Source organism: Neopsephotus bourkii, unplaced genomic scaffold (genome assembly GCF_033783945.1).
Source record: "Neopsephotus bourkii isolate Nb327-2 ecotype Australia unplaced genomic scaffold, CSIRO-AGI_Nbou_v1 NB_668, whole genome shotgun sequence".
NCBI classification, from domain to species: domain Eukaryota; kingdom Metazoa; phylum Chordata; class Aves; order Psittaciformes; family Psittacidae; genus Neopsephotus; species Neopsephotus bourkii.
The window spans coordinates 1,621,185-1,642,703 of NW_026901167.1; the positions used below are offsets into that span (position 1 = coordinate 1,621,185).

The following is a 21,519-nucleotide window of genomic DNA, read 5'->3' on the forward strand; positions in this document are numbered from 1 at the left end:
GGCTTACAGCTGGCAGTGCAGAGGCAGGAATGCACACAGCAACAAGGCCAGGGCAGCACGGGGTGGCTGCTGTGCAGGTTGGGGTTGCTGGGGTTTGCCCACCAGGACTGGTGTGTTTTGGCTGACAGCTCTCCAGGCTGGGGCAGTCCTGTTCTGTGTTTGGGTGGTAATCTGAGCATTTGTATTCCCACAGCCCCAGATCCCCTGCTGTGGCCTTGTGTGATGAAGCACAGATTGAATTAAGAGGATTTTGAGTGTTTTGTGTTTCTCTGCATGGGTTTTTGAAGAGTCCATGTTAATGTAAAATCTGAAGAGGTCTTTACTGGGAATAGAGCTCCCATTAGCTAGGACAGAAACACCGCTGAGAATCGGTTTTTGATGTTCTGATGGTGCTAACTCTCAGGTTGAAGCATCCTTTCAGGGCCCAGCCCAGCCACAGGAAAGGGGTTAGCACATCCCTTCCTTTCTGTGTCGGAGGCACTTGTACAGAAGCTTGTGTAGGGATTTCCACCAGGGCCCTACCACAAGCCCATCCATCTCTGTTGGAGTGAGAGCATTTTTGCCCAGCCTGGTGTTCACTGCCCTGGGCACCCGTCCTGCTGCATTCCAGACTTGCTAATGACACTGGAGCCTCTTTGCAGCTCTGGTTGCAGTTGTCCTCAGGAAAGGTCACTCTTCCTTGCAGCAGGAAATCTCTCCTTGCCCAGAATGGGCCCGTTTCACCTAAAAGCAGATGAGTGTTTGCATCGTCCTGGCTGTGCCTGACCAGGGCAGTGGAAGATCTGGTGGGTTTTGGTGGTGTTGCCCTTTTAGGAAGGGATTGAGCCATATCTGAAGGTATCTCCTGCCAGTGGCAGTAGCAGAATGCATGAGGCAGGTGCCTGTCTCAGGAAGTCACGTTGTTGAGGTTGCTTTCTCATGGAAAACAGCCTTTTAAACCTGGTCCTGGCATTTCTCCCTGTCTGCAGAGGGTAAGCATCAGGCAGACTGTGCAGCCCCAGCGAGGGGGACCAGGACAAACAGCTTGGAGCAGAAGCTGAGGGCAGGAGTTTGGAAAGGGAAGGAAAACCCCACAGGAACAGGATCAGTTTGCTTTGTGTGATGGAAGCCCAACTAAGGCACTGTGTCTGCATGGATATACTCTAGTTGCTTCTACTTCCCCCAGCTTTTCTCCTGTGCTCTCAACCCCAAGTGAATGAATCTGGCAGTGATTAAAAACTCCCCAGAGCCAAGCAAATGAAAGAAAAGCCCTGACAAGTTCCATTCCTGTTGCTCTGCTGGGCAGGCAGGACACATGCATGCACACACATGACACATTCCTTTCTTTGCTGTTCTGGCACTTCCACCAGTACCACTCAGAGAATGTAGGTCAGGGCAAAAGCTGCATCCCACAGGAGAAAGTGAATGCATGCACCCAATAAGGCTGTACAGCCTTTCAATGTCCTGTCCTACAGCTTTTGGTGCAGGAGAAGGAACAGATCTAATCAGCAGCTACATGGCATTAACCTTTCAGTGTCCAAAATCATGGTTTCTACAGAATGCTGGATCAGTGAATCCCCACTGATGGCATTAAATGGGGAAAACAGACTGTTCTTGCTAGATTTTGGGGTCTTTGGGCTCTTTGTAGACCCCAGCCTGGTTTGGGTTGAAGGGACCTTAAAGTCCATCCAGCTCCAGCCCCTGCCACAGACAGGGACCCCTTCCACTGGAGCAGCTTGCTCCAAGCCCCTGTATCCAACCTGGCCTTGAGCACTGCCAGGGATGAGGCAGCCACAGCTTCTCTGGGCACCCTGTGCCAGCGCCTCAGCACCCTCACAGGGAAGAGCTTCTGCCTAAGAGCTCAGCTCAGTCTCCCCTCGGCCAGGTTCAAGCCATTCCCCTTGCCCTGTCCCTACATCCCTTGTCCCAAGCCCCTCTCCAGGTTTCCTGCAGCCCCTTTAGGCACTGGAGCTGCTCTAAGGTCTCCCCTTCAGGAGCCTTCTCTTCTCCAGGCTGACCCAGCCCCAATGTTCTCAGCCTGGCTCCAAACAGGAGCTGCTCCAGGCCCTCGTCATGCTCGTGGCCTCCTCTGGACTTGCTCCAACAGCTCCATGTCCTTCTCGTGTTGGGGACACCAGAGCTGCACACATCACACAGAGAACATCTCAGCAGTGACTCTGAACTTTGGGTCCCCAGGTCAGTGCAGAGTGCAGGGTGAGTGGAGCCTCCTTGAGCAGGCTGCTCCATGTTACATACAGTGGCCTGGGAAGGGCTCATTCACTGACTGTACTCAGTTAGGGACAAGAGCACGGATCTGCTTTGGCTGGGTGAGATGGGGAGTGTGGATCTGGGTACAGACCTGGAGAACAGGAGCCTATGATGGGTGTTGTAGCTACACCTTGTACCAGTTCTGCTCTGGCTGAGGCTGTTTTGGTAAACCCATTGTAAATGAACAGGATTTCAGATGCTGGCCCAGAATTTGGCTCCGTGTCCCTTAAGCTGGCTGCTGCCTGGTGCCAGTGACCAGAGCACGTGCACTGCAGCTGCACGTGTCTTGGTGAGCAGTGTGAGCCCAGACCTGTGCCCCTGCCAGCTTCTCCTCTTGCCCACAGCAGCTCTGGCACCCTGAGCCCCAGTGCTTGCCCCATGGCACCAGGCCTGTCCCGTGGCTGCTGCAGCTCGCTGTGCTGCTCAGGGGCTCAGCAGCACCACACTGCACTGCTGTCACCTCCCTCTCGCTCGAGATGGTAGCAAAGACCAGCACGGATCCGCTTTGTAGTGCCAGGCTCTGCTTGAAGAGCACTTCTGAAGGGTTTGTTTCAAAGGAAAATCCCCTCTGTGCCTGTGCCTTCCATGTGCAGAGGTTGTAGCAACCACCCGCTGAAGCAGATCAGTGCAGGAGCTGCCTGAGGTGGAATGTTTGCCTAGGGCAAGGCAGGCTTGGCTTTTTGTTGGGATTTTCCTTTCTTCCTTTCTCTTCAAGCCTCCTAGATGGAGGGCTGGGATTCAGCTTGCTTGGCCTGCGTGCCCTCTTTGGAAGCCAGAGCCTATGTGAGATGTGTGGTCCTTGCCTGCTGTGCTTCGAGCTCTCTTGAAGGTGCTTTTTGTATCTACACCTTCAATCCTTTGGCCAGCAGCAAGTTCATGATTACCAGGGATGTGAAATCTGAGCCCTGGCATGGACCAGAAAGATTTAGGGACCTTCCTTGGAGGTGAGTGTGAGCACATGGAGTTGGTGGCACACAGTCAGCCCTGTTCCTGGTACCCTGGTAGCATCTCCACAACACTGGAGTGAAGGGGAGATGGGATGCCCTGCACAGGCCTGCCCAGCTGTGTGCCTGAACAGGAGCACGAGGACAGAGCTTGGTCTTTGGTGAACCCAAGAGGCACTGCTGTGGAAGGAGGTGGTTGGAGGGGTGGGCTTTGGTGTGCAAGAGGAAGAGATGAATGGATTGTAGTGAGGAGAGTCAAACAATGGGATGGAGAGGAGATGTAGGAGCTGAGGACCCCCCATGCGCTGGGCTGCACCCCCAGAGCATCCTGTGCATCCGACTGTGAGCTTTGACAAACATCTGGCAACTGAGGGCATCACCCTCCTGTATCACTGCATCTGCCTCCTCCCCTGCACTCACCTCCTTTGGTGGCTTAAGGTAACGCACGGTGGGGCCATCGTGTCCTGTTCTGACACACCTCGGTGTTGCCAGGGTGAGGGTGGGAGGCCATGGGGTGCTCAGCACAGCCCAGCACCATCCCTCCCTGCTCAGGGCACTGCTGGTTGCCCCCTGGCAGCCCCTCGGAGCTGAGGCTGAAGCACATCCTGCACAGTTACTTTTTCCAGACATAGGATTCTCTGGGAGTTGTCAGCCCAGATGGAATTAATATTTACTTTTTAAGGGGGTTTTCATTGTTTTTTGAAAACCAGGAATCTTTCTGCCCAGGAAGCTGCTGCCTTCTGAGCAAAGCACCACCACAACCCAAACTGGGGCTAATCCTCACAATTACTGCTAAAACAGCTCTCGAGTTGCACTTTCAGTTTGCTTTCATTGGGTTGATGTTTTCAGAGCCTGGTTTGCCCTGCCCGGGGCAGGAGGGAGGGTTTGGCTTGGACGCTCAGTTCTCAACCCCTGCGCTTCCCTGTTTGCTTCTGCCTTGCGTGAACCCCAGGGATGGGGCTGTGGAGGTGTTTGTAGTCATGAACATGGTGCTTTAACATTCATTCTCCTGGGCTTTAATGTACTCTGCTGGCTGCTGTGTACGTGTGGTTTGCCTGCTGCTGTTGTCCTGTGCAGCACACACTGCAGGCAGAGGAGGGGCAGGAGCAGCCACTTCCCAGCTGACCTTGGCAGCCTCAGGCAGGCAGGGAAAGTTGTAGAATTGGATTAGGGGATTTGCAGTGAAAAAGGGGTTTAAGGCACAGGAGAAACCCCGCTGGTGGCTGTGGGAGCTGGGCTGGTGTAACAGCAACGGGAGAGGCAGGCCTGGGGGCGGATGGGAGAAGACATGGCAAGCTTTGTTTTGTTAGTTTTCAGGGGGGGTTTGGGTGGTTTTAATCCAGTGCTTGTGCAGTATTGCTCAGAGCTTGGCATGAGGGGTTTGTGGTTGGCACACGGAGGCATGGCATTGGGTTTTTTCCTCTGTCTCCCAGGTAGAACCCATTCCTTTACTCACACAGTCCCACCCTGAAACGTTCACCCCCAGGAGCAGCACTGCAGGATGTCACCTGCCCCATGTCCTCTGCTGCAGGCAGCGATCCCAGGGCTGGCCATGCTCTGCAGTGAGCTCCTTACCAGGCACTGGGTGCCTCCTTCAGAGCTGTTAGGGATCAGCTGCTTGAGCAGGGCTGTGCCCAGGTGTCTCTAAAGCTGACTTGGCTTGGAGAGAGCCTCTGTTTGTTACTGTGTTAAAGAAACTGCTTTATTGTGCTCTTAAGGTTCCTGAACCTGGGAGAGCAGTGGAATAACACTTGGAAGACATTGAAAATGATCAGTTCAGAGCTCTAAATTGAGGGTATTTCTGTGCTGGTTTAACCTCATGTCAAAACCCGTGGTGGTAACAGACTGATGCGGTTCACAGAACGCAGCCTGATCAGAATGGATCAGTGGGTACAAAAGCAAAGAGCTTGATGAAGTCATTGTTCCACTCTTGTGGAATGGGATTGCTGCTCATTGCAAGCAGGAATCTCTTACATAAACACGTTTTCCTGCTCTGTAGCTCATGAAAAGCATACTTTGATAGTGCCATACTCTATTAATATATATTTCTTGGACTTGGTAAGGACTGGCCAGGGCTTGGAGCAAGCAAAATGTGTTCCACTAACCAGCATGTGAAAATCAATCCCTGTTTTCCATAGAGCATAGCAGAGCATACCACTGGCCTGAATGAAGAGAGCTTGGCAAGAGAACAGAGCTTCAGAGAGCTGTCAAGATGTAAAAGCATAATGAAGGAGCTACAGCAACATAACTGCTCCGAGTCTGTAAGACCCTTACAGTCTAACAGAGAGCTTGGAATAGAAATCCTAATGGAAGGAGGATACCACAAAGGGGGGGATGAGGCTGTAGGAGCGCTGCTGTCTCTGCTTTGGTTTTTTTCTGCTGCTCTGGCTGGAGCTGTGTAACAGAACCCAGCTGGAGAGAGGATTTGAGGCTGCAGACTGTAAGAGAGTGCTAGGTAGGCGTCTCTGAATGCCAGCAGAGTGCATCTGATCTGGAGAACCCCGTGTCCAAAGGCTTTGCAGGTTTATACACACCGTTTGAAAGGACCTGCATCTGCAGTGGGATTTGTGCACACTGTGCAGCTGGGTGTTCCCAGCACTTGCAGCTCGCAACTGTCTGTTGGTGTGAGGAAAGCAGTGTTGTGTGCTCAGGCTGCTCTTGAAATATGCTGGTGAAACTGTGCCTGTCCCCGGCTTGTGCTGCTGCTGGTGACCTGTGCAGCTGTACGTAGGTACGTGACCATAGCCCTCTCAGTGTGGCCATGTGTCACAGTGCTTGGTGCTTTCCAGTCTTGTGATGGAGGAGAGGGCATCAGCCCAGCCAGAGCCAGCAGCACACCGAGGCCAGGCTCTCCAGCCCTGTCTGTGTCTGTGGAGGGGTTGGCTGGGCTGACAGAGGTGGTACTGGAGGCCAGTGTTGGCTCAGCAGGGCACTGCTGGCTCAGCAGGGCAGTGTTGGCTCAGCAGTCCCTCAGCTCGCTGTGGGCAGCTTCTTGCTGCGCTTGAACACAGCAGAAATGATGCTGACGTTTCTCTTCCTCCTGTCCTTCCTCCCAGCTCCCAGCAGAGCAGTCAGCCCGTGAGGCAGGGAGGCTGGGGAGCAGCTCTGGTGTCCGAGAACCAGGGATTTTGGTCTCTGCTTCCCAGTCCTTTTGCATCCAGCTCAGTGGACACTGACTTACACTCTACCTGGACTGAAGTGCCTGTATTGACCTGCCTGCTCTTTAGGTTGCAGAGGAGTATGACTTGTTTTTAAAGCCCATACACCTACAGTTGTTACCTGCTGGTTGACCTCCCAGGGCTCTGCCCCACTGCTGCAGGAAGACACCTGGGCAGGCTGGGACTGTGCAGATGGTTTGCTCTAGGAGCTTCCACTTCACATGCCACTGAGCTTTGCTTTGAGCTCTTGGTTCAAAAGGACCCCAAATTCTTGTTGTAGCTGCTGAAAGTCACTGCTTTCATTTGAAATCATGTGTAACCTGGAGACATTGCAGGCCAGGCTGGAGGTGGTTCGGGGCAACCCGCTCTAGTTGAAGATGTCCCTGCTCATTGCAGGGGGTTGGACTGGATGAGCTTTGAAGGTGCCTTCCAACCCAAACCATTCGACAACATCAAGGTTGCCTCATTTCAAGTCAAAATCAAGCCTAGGCTTGCTCAGAAAGGGTTTGACCCAACATTCATTGAAGCCATGAAATCCAGTCGCTGTTTCAGCACTGATGGCCCTGGGAACATGCAATGGATGCTCTGGTTTTTCCACTGAAGCTGTGTACAAAGGCAGGTCAGACTCTTGTCCTCTGTACCCTGACAGGAGACATGTCCCTGATGCCCTGCACAGCCTGGGTCAGAGCAGACATGCTGCTGCTGCACTCAGAGCATCACTCAGAACAGCTCTCTGGTGACTGCAGGGAGCTGAGCTTGGCTTCAGGAACACCCAGGCCGGTTCCAGCAGCTCCCATCTGCCTGCACAGCCTCAGGGGGGTGGCTCCTTGGACCCAGAGGTGGGAAGTTCAAAGAGGAGCCTCTGTGTGAGTGGGGATGGGCAGCAGAGAGTGCCAGGCACTGAGTAAGCAGGGCCAGCGCATCTCTGAATGTGCCTCCCCATGGGCTCCTCTGGGGGGGGTGGAAATGTGCTGCTTCACGCAGGGAGAAGTTGCGTTGGCAAGCTGTGTTCTGGTGCCTGGCTTTGTGCACAACATGGAAATCCTTTCCTGCCTGGTCTCTTCTAATTCTTCTTGCTGTCAGTCATTGCACATGTCATCAGTGGCTGTGAAGACAGCACAGTTGGGGCACAAGCCTACTGCAGCGTCTGAAAAGCAGCATTAGCTTAAAGCTTTGCACATGAGAGCTGCTGGTGATTGACAGGACACACAGTGCAGTCATTGAAACCAGAAACGTGTTTGCTCTGAAACCTCTTCCCAGTGTCCAGGATTAAAGAGCCCATAAGGAACTGTAGTGCTGGTGCACACTGGTGGGTGCTGGCAGCCTTGTTCAGCAGCATGCTGAGGGCAGGCTCCCCCAGCCTGGCACTGCACCCAGCCTGCTCTGAGCCGCATCCCTCCAGGTTGGGGTGCAGCTGGCACAGTGCAACCCAGCAGACTCCAAGCAGCCAAGTGTAACGCAGGTCTTTCCACTGGGTTTAAGTGTGTGCCATGAGTGTTGCACTTGGAGCAGCTGGCTTTGTGGCACTGCTGTCACCTTAGCTGATGTCAGATGCCAGCCACTTACAGTATGCGCCATCACAGCATGACTGGAGTTGGCACCACAGAGTCAAATCACATGCCAGCAGCCTACTGTAAGGGTGGGGAGTGTGTGGGAAGATGGGGGGGAGAGACTCTTATAGAATGCTTTAATGATTTATTTTTAATAGCCATGTTTCAAGCGTTGGGAAGCGCTGTCCATATGCTTTTCCCTCCTGGCTGTAGTTGGCAAAGCAGCTGACGAATATGGTCCTTCAGACTCCTTCCATTTTGCTAGCAGCTAGGAATACAGCTATATTTAGCGTGTTACCAGGGCCAGCAGCAGAGGCTGTTGCTGGGTGGTGATTCCCTGCCTGCAAGTTCACGTGCCACACGGGACAGGGTGGGAATGTGCCTTCCCTGCAGGCAATGTTTGGGCTAAACCAGCAGCACCCAACTCCTCTAGTTACAGCAGGATGCTGCACTGGTCCCAGCAGGCTCAGCACACCGTGTGCTGGCACAGATCAGGCTCTGAGCACTGTGCCCCTTCCTGACACATGCAGAGACCCACTTAGGTGCTGGGATGATGCTCTTGGGTACCACACTCTCTGCTTGATCTCTGCAGGGATTGGAGCTGTCCTGTGCCCTGTGCTGGAGCCACAGCGAATCACTGCAGCCAAACTGTGCCTTTTAGCAGGAAGATGCTCAATCTGAGGTTTAGGGGCCTCATTCCTACTGTATGTTCCCATATTGCATCCTAGGTCACTGAGGCATAAAACAGAGTTGTCCTCGTTTGTCCCCAGCCCAGTATTCACACAGCAGATTTGCTACCCGTTCCCTGTTGTTTCCCTGCTGTGTTGCAGCTGGTACTGAGAAGTGAATAATAGCAGTTCTTTGTCCTTCTGGCAGCTTGCACAGAGCTGAAACTGGTCTTGAGGAGCGTACGTGTTGCTGAAGAGTACTGAGAAGTGTGGGTGGCAGTGTGGAAGGGATCACCCCACCAGTGCTGGGGTTCAGAGGATACCAGAGGTGCCCATCACTTTAGAGCCAGACCCCTTGGAAGCTGTTTTGTATCCGGATGTGTGAACTGGGAACACTCTGTTCACATCATCAGTTCCTAAAATTCCTTGTCTGAGAGATGGAGAACCTTCTGTGGTGCTGGTGAGCAGCCCAGCTCAGCTGTGGCTCCTAACCTGGCCTGGTGAAACAGTGGTTGATGCTGCTCAGGATCAAAATGATGGTGAGGAGGAGCTGGGCTGAAGGTGTGGGTTTGCATGGGAGTGATTCAGCTTTCCTAGAGCCCTGGCAGGCTGACGACAGCCGTGCTGCGCTTCACATGCTCTGCAGCAGCATCTGCACAGGGCTCGGGTCCTCCAGACACAGCTCCTCACTGAAACCAGTAGCGCTCCCACACCAGCAGCAGTGGTTTCTGCTCACAGCTCTGCAGCATCAAGGTCGTGCTTTATGGGCACTTCTTGTTGGTAATAAACACGCCGTGTTTGCAGAACCCCCTGTTGGAATTAAACAAACTCTGCCTTGATTAAAATGTAGAACAAAGCCTCGCAGCAAGCTGGGGTGGCTGGTGGCGGTGGCATGCGGAATCTCAGTTGGAATAACAGTCCTTTTCCAGCTGAAGAAGGGCCTGTAAAAACCAACAGCTCTTTTTTTCATCTTCTCCTTTCCTGCAGTGCAGAGACATCCGCACACAGTTTTTCCAAATTTGGTAGAAATTGCAGTTTTTTCCCAACCCAAAGCATTTGTGCCAGGCTCAACCAGGAGGGATTTCTAAGGCTGATGTGTTAATCCCTTGAAGACTGGAGCTGAGAACAGAGCAGCTGCATGGCCATGGCCACCCCGCTGCACTGCAGCAGTGGTGGAGGTGGGATGCTGCAGGAGTGCTTCGAGCCCGGATGCTGGCTCTCAGTGGGTCCCAGGGGATGGGAAGGGCTTTAGGGGGACCTGGAAAAGCTGCCATGAGGAGAATGACCCAAACCTGCCCAGTGCTGCTGGGTCTCCTCCTCCCAGATCAATGCAGGTTTTTTACCCTGTAGTAGAGCCTGAGCACCCACCAGCTGCATGGTGCCACTTCACACAGACGTGAGCAAGTGTGGGGTGATGCAGCCAGGGCAGTGCTGGAGGCAGCTTGTTTCTCACTGTCTGATGTCAGGTCTGGTGTTGGGAGGGAGGGAAACAACCCACACAAGAAATGGAATTTCGGGTGTTGTTTCTGGAACTGTTGCTGCTGGTTTCTGAAAACATCGGTATTTGTGTTAGACCGGGGATTTTACACCAATAACATCAGGAAGCTCAGCTTCTGGGTGTAGCTTGATAGCACTGGGTTAGTCTTACTTCAGGAGAAGTCATGTGGCTCTTCACTTAAACCTATAGAATCACAGAAGAGGAGCAGCAGCCACCAAACTGCCTCGGCTCGGATGCTTGTGTTGGTGCAGTACCTCCAACAACCCATAACTAAACCTGTGCGCCTGCCCCTTGTGTCACATGCACTGAAATGCTGTTCCCTTGTGTTTTCCAGGGCCGGTGTACCCGAGAGAACTGCAAATATCTCCATCCTCCCCCCCACTTGAAAACGCAGCTCGAGATAAACGGCCGCAACAACCTGATCCAGCAGAAGACAGCCGCAGCCATGTTCGCTCAGCAGATGCAGTTCATGCTTCCAGGTGCCCAGCTACAGCCCATTGTGAGTTCCAGCAGTGAGTTGAGGTCACACTGCTCCATGTGTCCTTCCTGTTTGCTCATGAGGCCCCAGCCCTGGGCAGTTGTCACACAGCATCCTCCAGAGGGATGTCTGATGCTACCATGGCGTCTTGCTCACAGGTCCTTTGCTCTGGTTACTAAGGAGCTGTGAGGTTCAGGGCATTAGGTGGAAGGGAGGGATGCTTGACCAGTTAATTCACACTCATCCCAGAAGTCGTGAGTGGCTCAATTCCAATGGATCCTATTTTAGGTATCTGTTTTACATTGGGGTGAGGATGCTGGAGTTCTTCCAAAAGGCCAGCTGACTCCCTTGGACTAGATGCATTGTATTGCTGAGCTAAAACTGGGGAAGATGAATCCTACCCAGACCTTAAGACTTTTTTCTATGCCTGGGAGTGAGACACATTTCCCTGCAGTCATCCCAGCAGAGAGCTGTGCTAATGTCGCAGCCCTGGCACTTGTCTTTCACAGCAATGCTGTTCTGTACCAGCAGCAGGAGAGATTTGCTTCTCTTCGGGTCGGGAGGGAAGCCTGTGGGAGATGGGTGTTTGCAGAGCAGGTATGTCAGAGAAGCTTTCACTGCCTGCCCCTGGTTTTGCTTATCAGTTAGAACAGGTTTTGAGGCTGGAGAGCCCTGTTACACCAGGGAGAGGGTGGCCTGGCTCTGCTGGTTGGTGTATTGGGGGGGTGACATTTATCAGCTGAGTTTGGGTCTTCCATGATGTGTATTTTAAGGAGCGTCAGAGGTCTTGCAGCAGCTCTTTGCTGCTGACATAAATAACTGCATGTTCTCAACCAAGAGCTTGAGGAGGAGCTCCCCAGTTAAAGCTGGGGCTCAGTATCTTTCCTGGGGCAGTGTGCACTGGAGGTGCAGTTGTTGGGTGAGGTTCCTTGTGCTGCGCCACAGGAGGTCTGGCTGGCTCCTGAGAGGACACTAATAGCCTGAAGGCATAAGAGCTTGTGCACCAGCCTGGCTTCCCTAGGGGTGTCCCAACAGCGGTTGCTTAAGCTCTTATCTGCTGGGATCTTTGCACCTCTTTCTTGGAGTTCCAGAGCATGCGCACATCAGAGAGAAATCCTGAATCCCACAGAATGGTAGCGCTTGTTTCCTTACCCTGTTCCAGAAACAAACCCTTCGTGTTCGGGGTTTTCCTCTGTGGGGAATTCCGAGTGGACGCTCTTTGGCTGTGCCGATTCAAAACATCTTTGGGATTTCCTCTTTGGAAAGTTCCCATCTTCCCATTTTGCAACCTTGCAGGTCCAGTTCGCGCCTGCAGTTTCACTCCTGCCTTTTAAATCGCCTCTGAGACCGAATCTTGTTCGTGCTCTCACTGCAGAGGTAACTTGTCTGATGAGAAAGGTCCCTGGTTTCTGCACTGTGCCAGGAGGGAGACATGGGCAAAAGGAGAGAAGTAAAACCTTTGTTCTGCAGGGACTGCTCCCTTCTTGCTTTCCCACACTTGGCTGAGGGTAAACCAGCTCTGGGTCTGACTCCTGCTGCCCAACTGGCTCCACACCACTTTCAGGACAAACAAGAGGTTGCTCTTCCAACTGCCTTTGATTCCCAAAGATGCTGCTGGTGGAAACAGGCTCTGAGAAGGTTTTTCCCCTTTAAATGAGCAGGGTGGGGCCTCCTCCTGGCTATGCAGGAGAGCCTTCAAAGCAGGAAGCGTTGTATCAGATGCAGCAGCAGAGCAAATCCCATGTGATCAGAAAGCTGATCAACTGGATGCCTGCTTTAATGGGACGCGTGCCAGGGACGAGATTGGGAACAGCGTGCTCAAGAGCACCAAGCAGTAGCTGAACGCTTGGATGTTTTAGAGGGCATTTTCACCACTAAAGTTACTGAGTTAAACCAGGCTATCACCCCCACCCCACAGCAGCACCCGGCACAGCAGCGTGTCACCCCCTTCCTGAGCTGGCACTGAACGTGTGTGTCTGTGAGCTTGCACCTCAACATCCACCACCAGCCTTTCTCGCATCATAGAATCATAGAATAGTTAGGGTTGGAAAGGACCTTAAGATCATGCAGTTCCAACCCCCCTGCCATGGGCAGGGACACCTCACACTAAACCATATTACCCAAGGCCTCGTCCAACCTGGCCTTGAGCACTGCTAGGGATGGAGCATTCACAACCTCCCTGGACAACCCATTCCAGTGCCTCACTACCTTAACAGGAAAGAATTTCCTCCTTATATCCAATCTAAACTTCCCCTGTTTCAGTTTTAACCCATTACCCCTTGTCCTATCACTGCAGTCCCTAATGAAGAGTCCATCCCCAGCATCCCTATAGGCCCCCTTCAGATACTGGAAGGCTGCTATGAGGTCTCCACGCAGCCTTCTCTTCTCCAGGCTAGAGCTTCTCACCAGCAAGAGCTCATTCTGCTGCTACCCTGCTGATGGTGCTTAGTGAAGGTGGTGCTGACCCAGAGCCCGCTGGGTGTGAGCTGGGCTTTGCTGCTGTGAGCTCATCCCTCTGAGGTCTCAGGTTGCTCTCTGGTGTTGCTGCCGACCCTTTGTGCAGAGTCACATGGATGGTGCCTGAGATGCAGTTTTCAACAGACTGCTTCGTCCAGCACTTCCAGACCAGGCTGCCAAGGGCACAGCGCACACTATTTGCTCAGCATGGTGTATTTGTCTGCCAGAGACCTTGAGGAGGCCACAAGGATGGTGCCAAGTAGGAAGACTCCAGTAAAGTTTTGACTTTGGGAAGGCCAAATTCACCTTGACTGCTGGTTGAGCTGTGCTGGAAGCTCTCTGGGCTGGTTGTGTCTCTGTTGACTGTAGAAGTCATGTTGAAGGTAGATAGAGCTGGGCCCTGGCATTGATAAAGAGCCATTTTGATCAGTGCTCTGTCTTGTTTCTCAGGTATGCCAGAAGTGCTGCACCCTGGGCCTGTTACCCGCTCCGTTCTGCTTTATCCCTTTGCAGTAGTATGGGATAGACCTTTGGAGCTGGCCATAGAGATGCTTCAGCAAAAGCTTCAGCCTGACCCGGTGGAGCAGGGCAGTGGCTGCTGTGTGTGGTGCTGGCATCAGCTGTTCCTGAGCAGGCAGTTGGGTACAGCACAGTGATGGTGCCTCCACTCCTGCCTGCAGCTGCCTTTGCTGCTGCCCTGGGGTGTTGTTTCCCCCATCTTTGTTTTCAAGCTCTTCATCATCTTTGTTACAAGGGAGATACCGAGGTGCTGGAGCAGGGCCAGAGCAGGGCAGTGAAGCTGGTGCAGGGCCTGGAGCACAAGGGTGATGGGGAACGGCTGAGGGACCTGGGGGGCTCAGTGTGGAGAAGAGAAGGCTCAGGGGGACCTGATGGCTGCCTCCAACTGCCTGAGAGGAGGATGGAGCCAGGAGGGGCTGGGCTCTGCTCCCAAGGAACAAGGGATGGGACAAGAGGAACCGGCCTCAAGCTGCACCAGGGCAGGGTTAGATGGAGCTGAGGAACAATTCCTGCCCCAGAGGGTGCTCAGGCATTGGAACAGGCTGCCCAGGGCAGGGCTGCAGGCACCGTCCCTGCAAGTGTTCACACCCCATGTAGACAAAGCCCTCAGTGCCATGGGTTAGGGGTGGCCTTGGCAGTGCTGGGGTAAGGGTTGGACTGGAGGAGCTTAAAGGGCTTTTCCAGCCTGATTGGTTCTGTGATTCAGTGTTCTTTTCTTCCGGTCAGGATCTTGACAGCTGTGATCAGCCATGTCCCTGCAGATACCCCGGCCTGTAACCCAGCTCTGTGCCCCCTGTGGGGCAGTGGGACCCTGCTGCCACCCCTTGATGCTGATGGAGGGGTTAAAGCAGAGCGTGAACAGCTTGCTTGGGCAGCGATGCTTGGAACAAGTGTTGGAGCAGATTTCAGCAGGTGCTTGGGGCATGCATTTGTTCCATGCAGTGGAAACCCATCCATCCCTCAGAATCTAGTCAAAGACATGCTAGGAATGAACAAACACATGTGCCCACCTGGGAGCTGATGTCTGCCAAGAGACTGTGCTGTGGGGCATTAACACCTGACTTTACAGCAGCCCATAAAGGAGAGGCCTTTTGAGCTGGGAGTGTGTCTTTGTGGTCTGGTTGAGGAAGCAAGCATCTGTGGCAGTAGGAAGCTGATGCTTTGGTTGGTTGGTTTCACTCTGGTGTGCTCAGCCTTCATGTTAGAGGGTGGTTTTACAGCCAGCCCCATGCAGTTGCATTGGAGGGAACACAGGCTTCTTTCTTTTACTGGCCAGCATCAATTGTGCTTGCAATCGCAGGGCCTTCATCCTTGTCAGTGTGAGATCTTTATCTTCTACATTTCTATCACCAGACTGTAATAAAAGCTGCCACTGGGCTGGTGGTTTTGTGCTTTCCGTGTGTAGCTGCTCAGCAGCGCCCTGCCTGCCCTCCTTCAGGCCATCAACACCTTTGCATTTATGCTGGGTCTCTCATTTTCAGGCTTCCCCTTTGGAGGGTCTGAGGTAACTGGGAATCAACACATCCTGGCTGAGGCAGTGCTTGCGTTGGGCACCACAGCAGCCTTTCTCCTCTCACCCATGCTGTGTTTGCTCTCCAGCTTTAGCACGCTTTCTGCTGAGCAAATTGAATGCAGCTTCTGGTTTGTTAACAAAATCAGCTGTGCCATGGCCTGTCTTGGTACTTGGGAAGACAAGCTCCATAGCTCTAAACATCCCCCTTTCCTCTTAGGGCTCCTGACTCCTTACACAGCCTCCTTCTGTATTAGGTGCTGGAAAAACAGAGTAGATTTGCCCACGTATCTGTGCAAGCCACACATGCTGCAAGGTGCATAAAAGAAGGGCTGACATGTCAGCCCCAGCATAACCCTGTGCAGACTGGCTGGGCTGGAGGAGCTCCTTAAAAGAGCATTTACAGTGCAAATGGTGACAGAAGCTCAGCAGATGCCACTGTAATTGCTGGTACAGGCACAAAAGAAACCAGTCCGATGGAAGCATTGAGGGAGTCACTGTGTTTGAAGATCCTGACAGAGCTTTTCCAGCAGCAGAAGGTGTAACGTGTCTGGGAGCCACAGCGAACTGAAAGAGGGAAGAGAAGAAAGGGCCATGAACTGGAGGTTCTCTGGGTTTAATGGTTAAAATCTCCCGTCAGCTGAAGCAGGTTTTACCTTGGACTCAAAAGAAGGGAAATTGGGAATCTCTGCCAGGGAGAGGATTATTCTGCTACACTTGAAGTGCCCAGCACTGCTGATTCAGGAGGCTGTCTCCTCGCTGAGGCATAGAAAGAGGGACGTGTGCTGGCAATGACCTGTCATCCCCTTTCCCATCAGCTCAGGAGCTGTTTGCTGTCACTCTGACCTTAGGAAGAGGCCATCATTAAGCTAAAGAGAGATCAGAAAAGCTTGGCTGCTGTTCCTGTGGGCTGGCTGCTTTCAGATCGCAACAAGCAGAGTATGAAGAGATGAAGATGCACACATTGTCCATGTGTGGTTTCTTTTAGAAGCCCCCAGGACTAAAAGTACCAAAAGCAAGGAGGGGATGATGTGTGTGGCCACAAAACCCACCCCAGGCCATTTGTAAACACACCTGTGTTCATTGCCAAGTAGAGGCTGTACTTACCAAGGAGAGCATCACCTGGGCCTGCAAACAGGAGCAGCTTTAACTATAACCCAGAGCTGGAAGTGGAGCCTGGAGGAGAGAAGGAAAGAAGTCTCTCACCTTAGAGCAGCTCCAGTGCCTAAAGGGGCTGCAGGAAACCTGGAGAGGGGCTTGGGACAAGGGATGTAGGGACAGGGCAAGGGGAATGGCTTGAACCTGCCCGAGGGGAGACTGAGCTGAGCTCTTAGGCAGAAGCTCTTCCCTGTGAGGGTGCTGAGGCGCTGGCACAGGGTGCCCAGAGAAGCTGTGGCTGCCCCATCCCTGGCAGTGCTCAAGGCCAGGTTGGACACAGGGGCTTGGAGCAAGCTGCTCCAGTGGAAGGGGTCCCTGCCCGTGGCAGGGGTTGGAGCCGGAGGAGCTTTAAGGTCCCTTCCAACCCAGACCAGGCTGGGGTTCTGTGAAATAGTGGATGTGGTTACCTCCTTCCAGGTTGTGCAGCTGCAGTTTACGTTGGGGCGCCCATATGGGGACAGCTTTGCAGTGTAGACATCCAAAAGCTGAGACATTTGTTTGGGAATGAGAAGTCTGTTTAATTTGGGCCTGCCATAATTGCTGGCATGAAATCCTTAATTGTGTCATTAAACTGTAAAGATCATCAATATGCTTTGATCTGACAAATAAAGATGCCTTGTGTTCCTATGAGTCACTATCTGTGAGTCAGGAGGAGCGAATGGATCACAGGGAAACGGTGGTAAATGAATAGATTGGAGAGCCCACCATGTGATACTGCAAATCAAATTGTCTAAAAGGATTGATTTGATGCAAGGCTTTGGTGGGTAATCCAAGACACAGCTTTTTAACTAATGTTCTGTTTTTCTTCTTTCCATCCCCAGACAACGTTTCCTGTGACTCCATCGCTCGCAACAAGCCCCACGATGGCTTTTAGTCCTTACCTGAGTCATGTTTCTCCTGGGATGGGATTGGTTCCTGCAGAGCTGTTACCAAATACTCCTGTCCTGGTTTCTGGAAATCCTACTGTTACAGTACCAGGAGGCTCTGCTGGGCAGAAACTGATGCGTACGGATAAACTGGAGGTATTTGGATGTCTGATATGATGCTGCTGATGGGGATGAACAGGGCATGTGGTCCCAGCCTCTGCTCGCTGCTAGAATGCCTTGATGCAGCACAGTGCAGAGTTTAACTTGCAGTTTTCCTAACACAGGGCTGCTCCTCTATGCTTGAGCAGATTCTCATGCAGGGCCTGATCCCAAATCCTTGAAAGTCCCTGGGAATATGGAAATACTCTTGTGATTGCCATGGGTGCTGGAGCAGGCTGGGGTTGTTTTCTGTGCTTTAAAAATGCAAGTGGATGGTTTGCCCTTTCACTGAGCTGAGTGGGAGCCGATTTGGAAGTACCAAACACTTCCCTGGTATAGAGGTGGCTTTACTGAGCTTATGCAGAAAGCTTTCAGCATTGCACTGTTGGGAGCTGCGAGCACAGGGCACTGGAAAGATGTCTCTCTCTCCCCACGCTTGGCTGGGCTTGCTGGGACTTAGTGTTGGAGGAGTTGCAAATGTCTTTCAGACCTTAAGCAGAGGCTCTGCAGGACATAAATGCTGAAGACCTGAATTCAGAGATCCCTGCAGGTGTAAATTGTAACACAGGGAAGGGTATCATTTCAAAGCATGTTGGTTTGTGTTATGTTCTTTCTGTCACCTTGCTGACAGCTCACCTTTCTGCACGCTCAGTCTTATAGTGCACAGGTACATAACGTACACCACCAGCTGTAGTCCTCAGCAATTCCCCTCAGTTCCTCAGACAAGGAAACCTTTTTCTCTGCTTTTGATGCTTCAGTGGTCATAACTTAGGAGGATCTTCAGGATCTTCATAAAGCCAGCAATTCTGGCAGCACCTCCCGAGCACACTGCAGTGTGATCAGATGCACTGTCACTAATGCCACGGTTTTATTGTGGAGGGCTGTGAGATTATGGATGTGAAAGAGGCTGCTCGTATTTAGGAACACGTACTCATTGCACATAGCAGCAGCATGGAACATTTAGAATGAAAGGGTCTACCCAGGAGCGTGCTGCATAAGAAACACATAACCCAGGTGTTAAACACAAGTGGCAGAGTTGTAACATTGAAGCTTCAGAGGCAGGGGACAAATCCTGAGCTCCAGAAGTTCTGGTAGAACAATGTTGACTTCCTGAGGTGGTTTTCCATTCTGTACAAGTGCTGTATTTCCCTTGTGCTTGGTCATAGGCCCTGATAATGCTGTGGGGTTTTTCATACCCTGAACCAGTTGTGAGTAGCACCAGTTGCGCCTGTGACGGTTGGTCTGTGTGCTGCCTAAACATGGGTGTAGAATACACACGTGGCTTAATGTGGCCAATTGAACTGCTGCTCCATGCTTCAAACACTGACTGAGGAGTAAGTTACTGTTCACTGTGACTTCCTTTGAAGGTGTGTCGGGAGTTCCAGCGTGGGAATTGCACGCGTGGTGAGAACGATTGCCGCTACGCTCACCCCATAGATATCGCAATGATAGACACAAATGAGAACACTGTCACAGTCTGCATGGATTACATCAAAGGTCGATGCTCTAGGGAGAAATGCAAGTACTTTCATCCCCCTGCACACCTGCAAGCCAAAATCAAGGCAGCTCAACACCAGGTGAACCAGACAGCTGCAGCTGCAATGGTAAGCATGAGTTCTGCTCAAGCTCTATTAACATCACTGAGAGAGTTCAGTTGTGTCGCATGTGGCGTTTGGGGGAGAACAGAGTGCTTTGTAAATGGCTGACTGAGAACATGTGCAGTATGAAAACCCTCTCTTTATCTCTTCTGTGTGCTCACCATAGCATGAAGCCCAGAGTGACACAGTGCAGCCTGTCAGAGACACGGTGACAAACCCTGTGGGCAAACCCTGACATGACATCATGACATGACATGACATGAACACAACCCTTGGAACCAGCATCTTCCCTGGCTAAGTTGTAGGTGTCAGTTCAGCTTTTTCAGTACACAAGGAAAGCAAAGACTGCTCATCTCATAACACATCATTTGCAGGGAGATCCTGGCCTGTTGGAACTTGGTAGCACTGAGTTAAAAGCAGACAAGGTGTTTGTCGTTAGCAAACTTGTGCCAGGTACCTTAGTGAAGTTACAAGGCTCCAACCAAGAGTGACCTCCTGGCCCATTTGATACTTGGGACCTGGTAAAGATGGTCTCACCTGCATTTTAATTTGAACTGGGACTTCTCTAATGCCTGCAATTGGGAAAATGAGTCAAGGAGGACTGACCATATACAATTCCCAGTTGGAACCAGTCTTTGCCATTGTGTCGAGTTTGGTTTAATACCACCTGTTTATTCCAGCAGTGGGAGAGCTGGGATATTCAGAGTGGGGAGGGAAGAAGAGGCCCAGGGGGATCTTACCCACATGTATAAATTCTTCATAAGGGAGGTAAAGAAGACAGAGACAGATTCTTCTCTGTAGTGCCCAGTGAAAGGACAAGAGGCAATGGGTACAAAGGGAAATCCCATTTTAGCTTCTTTACCATGAAGGTGGTCAAACACTGCAACAGGCTGCTCCATCCTTGGAGATCCTCAGAACCTGCCTGGCTGCAGCCCTAAGCAAGCTGCTTTAGTTGACTGGGCTTTGAACAAAGTGTTGGTCTGGATGGGCTCTAGGAGTCCCTTCCAGCCTCATCTGTTGTGTCATTATGGTTTTATATATAACTGTTAGTAAAAGGTTCTTGTCTCCTTTTGGATGTAAGTCACTAGAAATCTTCTGAATCCCTCTTTTTTGAGGACAGTAAAGGAGGAGGTTGCTTTGCATTCATGGTGAAGCAGAATGCAAACCCAGGATGATTCTAGGAATTAAACAACTGCTCTCCTTGTAGCATAGGTGTTACCTGGAATGTAATTTGAAGAGCCCATTTATACTCAGAATTTATTTGTCCTGCAGTTTATTTATGAGAATTCTGACTATTTTTATGACTGTTGAAACAAGAGCCAAGGTCTTGTTGAAAAAGAACCTCCTGAAATGAAACTCTTTGTGTTCTTCACAATTGAATCTTTACTTTTTCACTCATTATGTAGGGCACTGCTACTTGACCAAAGCCAGCACATGTTTTATTCATGCTTCTGGCTTCTGTTAAAAATGTGATTAACCTTATTTGTATGCTGCTAACTAGAACCTTTAAAATATTTATTGATGGCTTGTTGCATCACCCCTGCCACCAAAACAGCTTACATTATTCATTGACTTTTCAAGGTTTGATGCATTTACTGTACCTGTTGAGGAGTAAGACTTTAATAAGGGGAAGAATGGTGCTTGGGTGTCTTGGATAAAAATACATGTGCCAGAAAAATGGGTGTTCCTTCTGAAATAGATTTGGAATCACTTCAGATCCAAAGTCAGAAGGGATTTGTGAGGAGCCCAGTCCTGCATTTACGTGACATGCACAAGTAGCAGCTTTACTCTTGCTTGGCTGAAGTCACTGTAGTGCAGGCAGATGGACTGGGTCAGGCCCAGTCCCAGTTTAGGGTGGCACTTCAGCATGTGCTTGAACCTCCTTTCTTGGCTGGTGGTCATGCCCTTGCCACGAGCACTCCTGCTGACCTCTGCATGGTGTGGAGCTGCAGAACTAGGGTGCAAGTCCACTTGTAGGTGCTGATCCCTGAGCGCTCCTGACCCACTGCAGCAGTGGAGCAGCTCTGGAGCACGTGTCCCACAGTGACATTTCTTCACTTCTAAAACTCACTCAAAACAGAGGAAAATAGAAACAGAGAAGCTGTGGCTGCCCCATCCCTGGCAGTGCTCAAGGCCAGGTTGGACACGGGCTTGGAGCAAGCTGCTCCAGTGGAAGGGGTCCCTGCCTGTGGCAGGGGTTGGAACTGGAGGAGTTCTAAGGTCCCTTCCACCACAAACCAGACTGGGGTTCCATGAAAACAGCTGATGAGCCTGTTCCATGTCTTCTTAATACATTGTATAATGCATTCACTCGTTTGTTTGTTTGTTTTCTCTTTGCCTCCCCAAATGTTGCTCTCTCTTGACACCTCTGCTTGCTGGTTTGGTCCCTGTGCTTGTCTCCCTCCCCAGCCCATTGCCACCCTGTGCTCTCTGCCTGCTAATTAACCCTCAGCCAACTGTCACATCAGCAGCTGTGGAGTTAAAGCTGTAGGTGACATAAGAGCCTCTCGCTCCTCACTGCTTATAGCTGGCACAGAGGCAGCCCCAAAGCCGGCACTGGCAGTGACCTGGATCTTGCCTCTCTGCCCTCCTCAAGAGCCACCTCTCTGAGCAGACTGGGAAAGCCCTTTAGCTCCCTTCCCCTCCTGACCTCCCCACTGAACAAAAGCCCATCAGATAAGTTCCTTTTACTAGTCTTCCTGTCCTGAA

The 21,519-nt window shown here is 51.7% G+C and overlaps 1 protein-coding gene across 11 annotated transcripts in view; it reads left to right on the forward strand.

The window, feature by feature from the left end:
• MBNL3 (muscleblind like splicing regulator 3) overlaps window positions 1–21,519 on the forward strand; it is an 80,040-nt gene that overhangs the window by 40,565 nt on the left and 17,956 nt on the right. For all 11 annotated transcript variants that reach the window (XR_009725410.1, XR_009725411.1, XR_009725412.1 and 8 more), the window contains 3 exons: window positions 10,400–10,564; window positions 17,009–17,209; window positions 18,580–18,816. Coding sequence is in view for 7 of the 11 variants with exons in the window: in XM_061353220.1 (XP_061209204.1) it covers window positions 10,400–10,564; window positions 17,009–17,209; window positions 18,580–18,816 (603 nt within the window). In the remaining 4 variants the exon portion in view is untranslated. The remainder of the gene's footprint in view (window positions 1–10,399; window positions 10,565–17,008; window positions 17,210–18,579; window positions 18,817–21,519) is intronic.